The following is a 7,500-nucleotide window of genomic DNA, read 5'->3' as shown; positions in this document are numbered from 1 at the left end:
TCCCTTCCTTTCTCCCCCTCTCTCTCGCTCTCTACTTCCCCTCTCTCTCCCTCTCTCTATTCCCTTCTTTTCTCCTTCACTCTCTCCTCTCTCTCTTTTCCCCCTCTCCACCTCCCTCTCTCTTTCTACTCCCTCTCTTTCTTTTCCCTGCCATTCCCTCTCAGTCTTCCCTCCCTCTCAGTCTCCCCTCTCCCTCTCTCTCTCTCCTCCTCTCCCTCTCTCTCTCTCTCTCTCTACTCTCTCTCTCTACTCCCTCTCTCTTTTGAACGTGTCAGTCTTTGCATTTTTATTTGCTTTCCTAAGTGTGTCTGTGGTTTAGAGTAGTTGCCAGGTCTGATGGATTTAATTGAAATGCTGCAGGTTTCACACAGGCTATCCTGTGTGTGTGAGTGTGTGTGTGTGTGTGTGTGTGTGTGTGTGTGTGTGTGTGTGTGTGGTATGGGTGAATGGGTGGGTAAGAGAGAAGCTGGGTTTTATGCGAACTGTCCTGTGTGTGCGTGAGAGAGAGAGGAGCAGTGTTTCATACAGGCTATCCTGTGTGTGTGTGTGTGTGTGTGTGTGTGTGAGAGAGAGAGAGAGAGAGAGAGAGTATCCATTTTGAGTGTGTTACAAGAGTAGCTTGTTCATAGCATGCTCATGGCTGGCGTGGAAGACTTGACGTGGCGAAACCTTGAGCTTCACTGTTTTATGCAGACTGTCCTGTTTGTGTGTGTGTGTGTGTGCGTGAGCGTGTGCGAGAGAGGAGCAGTGTTTCATACTCCCTTGCTGCAGTGTTTCATACAGGCTATCCTGTGTGTGTGTGTGTGTGTGAACAGTGTTTCATATTGGAAGTGATGAAACCTTGAGATGACAGGACTGTCGGCTGGAAGATCTGCCATCGAACACACTACTCATTAACTCATTAGAGTCTATCTGATTGTCCACAAATACAATTTCTTTGCACAGAATAATATGATATTATATTATTTATAAATATAATCTAAAATAAAATAATATAAAACTAATAATAATAATATCAAAAGTGTGCTTGGACCTTGTTAACTGTCAGTTGGCTACTCAAGTTCAGTCACCCATAGGTCAGTATATGGAAGTGATTGCATGTTTTCTTTTAGCATCTCACAGGAGTTATAATTCACAGGAGTTATAACACACACACACACACACACACACACACACACACACACACACACACACACACACACACACGTGACAGCTGTGTAAGACAAGCTTCACTGAGGGTGGAGAATTCCACCGGCTGGGAGACGATGCCTTCTGCTGTCATGGGTATATGTTGGCTGAGAAGGTGCTGGAAGGTGCATTGTGGGCAGTTTTCTCCGCTGCTCGAGAATAAAGAAGGCTAACAATGCGCCCGCGTCGGAGATGTGCCTACGTTGTCACTGATGCATTGTGGGAGGAAAAGTGATCCATGCTCCGCCTCTCGTTTGTGAGTCAAGATTGGGGTCAAGGGCAGGATTCCTCTTTTCTTTCCTTTTCTTTTCTTTTCTTTTCTTTTCTTTTCTTTTCCTGTCTTGTCGTTCCACACCTGAGTCATCAGCGGATTGTTAAAGACTAGTGTGCAAGAACAGATTAATGAACACACTTCAAAAGGTGCTATCAAAGCTTTATTTTACCATCAAAGTGTTGTGTGTCAAGATCAAAGCCACTCCAGTCCTACCGCTCACAGCTAGAATTCTGTCGCAGGGAAACTGTGAAGCTGAGATGTTGAATGTGTGGGTGTGTGTGTGTGTGTGTGTCGCAGGGATATTGAAATAGCTGAGATGTTATGTGTGTGTGTGTGTGTGTGTGTGTGTGTGTGTGTGTGTTGCAGGGAAACTCAAAAAGCTGAGGTGTTGTGTGTGATGTCTCTCCCTCTCTCCATCCCCCTCCATCTCCTCATGTGTGTTTGTTGGGGGGGGGGGTCCGGAGCTGTAGGCGGTTCATTTAGACACAGGGAGCCGCAACATTACGTTCGGCCCTGACGGTATTTATAGTGCAATTACGCCGTTTGCTCTTGCACAAAATCCCTCCAGTCCACACTTGGCTTGTTAATGCCACTGAAAGTGTGTGTGTGTGTGTGTGTGTGTGTATGTGTACTGGGAGTGTGTAGGCATGGGTTTTGTACGTGTGTGTGTGTGTGTTGATAAATCTGTGTATTGCGTCGTGGTCGTGAGTGCATTCATTTGGGCAGTAGGGGGCTGTGAACACACCATGGTTAACAAATGCACACAGCATGTGGGAGTGGGTTTGGGGGGGGGGGGACTCAGCAGCAGGAGCAGCTCGGCTCATAAGATCACTGAGCCCCAACGGACCCCCCCACCCCACCCCACCCCACCACTTAACAACCCCCCAAAGTATTTCCCCACCCCACACCTCAAGGCACCCAGTGTGTGAGGCCAAAGGCTGTGGTGAAGACTGTGGAGACCTCCTGTGTGTGATTGTGTTTATTGCTCTCGGTCCAGGAGAGACCAGCCTGATTCACATCCACAAAACCCTGACTTCTAAGTTATCCCCTCTCAAGTCACATATGTGAAGACTAGCCTATCTAGCTCTGTCGTTCCAGCACGGGAAGGACTGGACTATCCTTTAAGTCATGCCCAGTTGTCTCAGATCTGAACACACTACATACTAGTAGAATGTCCACTAGCACGGGAAGGACTGGGCTATCCTTTAAGTCATACCCAGTTGTCTCAGATCTGCGGAGGACTGCACTGTCCTCTTAGGGAAGGACTGGGCTATCCTTTAAGTCATACCCAGTTGTCTCAGATCTGCGGAAGACTGCACTGTCCGCTTAGGGAAGGACTGGGCTATCCTTTAAGTCATACCCAGTTGTCTCAGATCTGCGGAAGACTGCACTGTCCGCTTAGGGAAGGACTGGGCTATCCTTTAAGTCATGCCCAGTTGTCTCAGATCTGCGAAGGACTGCACTGTCCGCTTGGTTATGCATAGCTGTGTCAGATGTGCAGCGGAAGGGCTGGCCGTGTCAGACTGAGATGGAAGCTTTTCTGGCAGTGTTAAGAGTGAGGAACTCTAATGGCCGAGGACATTACCATAATGACCGCTCGTTCCATTAAGCGCTGCTCGCGGTGTGTAAAGTACATCTCCGCTGCCCTGGTGTTTTAATCACAGGCTGGCCGAGAGCACCCCTGCCATTAGGGAACACAAACAGGGCCGCCAGGAGAGGAGTCCGTCACTCGGCAAGAGAAAAAAAGAGAGAGAAAAAAAAGAGAAGAACGAGCGAACGATGGCAGAGGACTGAGTAGAGTCAGTCATGTGACCATTATGAGTGTTCCGCGGAGCACACAGGTGGCGTCGTAAAGCTCATTTCCTGCCAGCGGCCGCGGCCGTAATTGAATCCACCCCGTGAACGATGTGACATCACCTCCTGCGAGCGCCATTATGTTCATGTTCATGAGTGTGTGTCAGGGTTATTAACGTGGACCACTTTCTTCCCAGCAGATCTGGTGTAGCTGTTTATCAGGTACAGGTACAGGGCTATGCTGTATAAACCTCATGCTGCATAACCTGGGAGATACCTCACCTCACACGCCAACAGTATACAGTGCTGTGCTGAATATTTATTATATGATATATTAATATATATTATATGTGATGAATATGTATTACCGTGTATAACCGAAGAGCTAATCCACCTTAATCTGTGTGTGCTACACTTGTATCATGGTGGCCAGCTGGAGCAGGGCTGTGTGGTGAGTAACCCTCCCTCCCCCGACGCCTGGAGATGTGTGTGTGTGTGTGTGCATGTGTGTGTGTGTGTGTCAATGTGTATGTGACGCCTGGAGATGTGTGCTGGCCAGAAAAGGCTAGCAGCAGCCATGAGTATGAGCCCTTCCTAGCATGGCCGCTTCCCACGTCCGAGGGTGCAGGTTTGAGGTCGGGGGGGCGACTGTGGCACTCGAAACGCAAGTTACACAAACGCGAGAGAAATGCAACATTTGGAATACTTCATTCTCAATTCTTAATACTAAATTCAATTAAATTGTATTTATATGGTGCCAAAGTTTAAATGTCGTTTTCATTTCTTTTTTTTGCGTTTACTTGAGCGAACGTTGCTAAGCAGTGTTAAGAAAAGTCTATTGTTGATGTTATAACTCCTAAAAGAAACAGAAGACCGAGAAGCCCAAGAAAAAGCCTCAGGCTGGCCCAGAGCTTAAATAGAAACCACTCTACCAGACAAGGGCCAGACCAGGGCCAGATCCGGGCCAGATTAGGGCCAGATCAGGGCCAGACCAGGGCTATAATAAGTGTGGTAGAGTGGTGTATTTGTTCATTTGTTGGCTGGATCAAAGTTGTGCAAACCCCTGCAGGTGCAGTGAAACAGTGCAACAGTTACATCACTCCAGTGCTAGCGCCCAAATGCTAGTTCAAGGACCGGGCCTCGGAGTGTGTTTCTCTGAGATGATGCAAGCCTCTCTACTGCGAGGAGCCTAATGGATGCCCACTGCTGGTTTGGAAAGGCCATGTTGGTTTAATTAAGTACTCCCTCTTCTGCTCAACTCAGACCAATGTGTGTGTGAGTGTGAGTGTGTGTGTGTGATTGTGTGTGTGTGTGAGTGTGAGTGTGTGTGTGTGTGTGTGAGTGTGTGTGTGTGAGTGTGTGTGTGAGTGTGTGTGTGTGTGTGAGTGTGTGTGTGAGAGTGAGTGTGAGTGTGAGTAAGTGTGTGTGAGTGTTTGCGTGTGTGTGAGAGTGTGTGTGTGTGAGTTAGTGTGTGTGTGTGTGTGTGTGTGTGTGTGTGTGTGTGTGTGTGTGTGTGTGTGTGTGAGAGTGTGTGTGTGTAGACCGGAGCCAAAGCTCTTTGGTCGAGCTGAACTGAGCTGTGGGCAAGGGAGCGCAAAAGAATAAATAAACAAACAAAGACTGAAAACAAACAACTGCAGTCCAAAGGCTAACGTTTAATTAGCTGCCACTTGATAGAGGTGTCCAGACAAAAACTACTCCCTTAAATCTACTATGTCTTCTTCTCTCTCCCTCTCCCTCTCTCTCTCCTCTCTCTCTCCCTCTCTCTCTCTCTCCCTCTCTCTAACAAATCAGGCTTTCACACCCAAATGGTAATCATCGTTCCATAATTGGATGAGAAAGGGCATGTCACAAAGGGACACAAGGTACAGAGGAGCTGAAAGCAAGAGAGAAGGAGAGAGTGGGAACTTCTGAAAGAGTTTTGATGGTTTGGAGTGGCATTGGACTGGACTATGGAAAAGAAGACCACACTATACACTGGATATCTGGTGTGGCATTGGACTGGAATATGGAAAAGAAGACCACACTATACACTGGATATCTGGTGTTGCCACGCGCATTATGGGCTTATGCCTTATATGGACAGGGTAAAGATTGTAATAATTTAGATGATTCTAAACAGCGTCAGATTTACGCCATCTTGACGTCAACTGAAAGACTAGCGTGTCTAAAGACAGCCAATTCAGTCGTGCTGTACATATGTGGGCAGTGTGTGTGTGTGTATGTAGGTTTGTGTGTGGGCGTGTGTGTGTGTGTGTGTATGGGCATGTGTGTATGCAGCTTTGTCTCATACAATAGGCAGCTGATGATTGAGGTAATGAAACACCATGTGCAGTCCTGATGTGTGATTACATGTTTGGCCATGTGACCTCTGGTGCACACGCACACGCACACAGACACACACACACGCACACACACGCACACACACACACACACACACACACACACACACACACACACACACAGACACACACACGCACACACACACACATACGCACACACACACACACACATGCACACGCACAGAAACACACACGCACACACACACACATACGCACACAGACACACGCACACACACATACGCACACACATGCTCACGTACACACGCACACACACACACACACACATACAAACACACACACACACACACACGCATGCTAATGCTGTGAATTAACTATATTTGAGCTGCTGCTACAGGAAGGTTGGCTTTAGCCTCGGAGTGTGTATCGACTGCTTTACCACAGAAAGGTTTCAGGTGACTGTTTCAGTATAAACTAATCTCTGTATGTCACACGCCTGACTGAAGAAGAAGATGTAAACTCATCCGTCTTAAATACACACACACACATACACACACACACACAAGTACAAAAGCCCGAGGCACGTCGTGTGTTATTCACACATTTGCAAAGGATCAAGGTGTTCAGTAATTCTGTGCACTGGATTTGTTTATTTGGCTGTTGTTGTTGTTGTTTTCCCTTTGGTCTGATTGATCAGGAACTTCACAAGGGTCTCAACACAATTTACTGCATGCAGATGTTCACGCATGAAACTCATTTTCCCTCCTAATTATGTTCTTAAAATGTTTTTGGCATCCATAATAACATGATTTATCCATAACAAATGAGTGTTGGAGGATCACACTGTCCCACCGGACCCCACAAACACAGCCACCTCCCTGGCTCTCTCTGGAGGTGTTCTTTGTTACGGGTTCTGCCTCTTCAAATGAGTCACATTTTCAGGAGTTAACTCTTCACTTCACTACACTTCACTTCACTTCACTTCAACTCTTCTTCTGGCCCAGAAGAAGCCATTTTGACTCACTAAGAATTCTAGAATGTGGAATGAGGTTCAGCTTCAAGGTTCTCAAACAAACCAGGAAAAAGCCATTTTCATTGTGTGACTGGGCCAGATCATGGCTATATCAGGCCAAAATCAGATCAAGGCCGGATCAGTGAAAGATTAGGGCTATATGAAGGCAAGACCAGGGCCAAATCCTGTCCAGATTCAGTCCTAGCGTGTGGCCCTCACCTGTGTGACACTGTCCCTCATGGTGTTCTAGAATGTGGCCCTCACCTGTGTGACACTGTCCCTCATGGTGTTCTAGAATGTGGCCCTCACCTGTGTGACACTGTCCCTCATGGTGTTCTATAATGTGGCCCTCACCTGTGTGACACTGTCCCTCATGGTGTTCTAGAATGTGGCCCTCACCTGTGTGACACTGTCCCTCATGGTGGGCGAGCGCTGCTTGCGGGTGGTGGTGGTTGCCATAGTGGTGGTGGTCTCCATGATGGTGGTGGACATGTCGGCGAGGGGCGTGGTGGCGGTGGTGTCGGTGGCGAGCACCGAGGGCACGTCGCCCACCAGCCGCAGGTTGCCCTGCGCCTGCACGTTGGGGTTGCCCTCGGCCGCCAGCTTCAGCACCTGCAGCCCGTTGTAATACAGGCCCGAGATCTGGCCCTGGAAGTGGCGGCCCTTCTCACCGCCGCCGATCTTTATGAACGCCTGGCTGTTAAAGATGGTCAGCTGACGACCTGAGAGAGGGAGAGAGAGAGAGAGAGAGAGAGAGAGAGAGAGAGGAGAGGAGAGGGAGGCAAAAGGACCTAGTCAGTGACATATCTCGTCATCTTCTTAATCTGTTCTGAATGTTGCAGGTTCATCAGAATCTTTGGGGGTGCTCATGGCAACACATCAGATGAGAAAGGAGTGATTTTCTGTTATCTAGGGTTAGATGTGTGTGTGTG

The 7,500-nt window shown here is 48.1% G+C and overlaps 1 protein-coding gene across 13 annotated transcripts in view; it reads right to left on the bottom strand.

The window, feature by feature from the left end:
- Nucleotides 1-7,500, bottom strand: part of LOC105895412 (neurexin-2) — a 736,614-nt gene that overhangs the window by 15,344 nt on the left and 713,770 nt on the right. For all 13 annotated transcript variants that reach the window (XM_031585048.2, XM_031585052.2, XM_031585053.2 and 10 more), the window contains one exon: nucleotides 6,968-7,290. In XM_031585048.2, the coding sequence (XP_031440908.1) occupies nucleotides 6,968-7,290 (323 nt within the window). The remainder of the gene's footprint in view (nucleotides 1-6,967; nucleotides 7,291-7,500) is intronic.

Source organism: Clupea harengus, chromosome 18 (genome assembly GCF_900700415.2).
Source record: "Clupea harengus chromosome 18, Ch_v2.0.2, whole genome shotgun sequence".
NCBI classification, from domain to species: domain Eukaryota; kingdom Metazoa; phylum Chordata; class Actinopteri; order Clupeiformes; family Clupeidae; genus Clupea; species Clupea harengus.
The sequence above is the reverse complement of the archived record's forward strand: the minus strand, read 5'-3'. Positions and strand labels throughout refer to the sequence as shown.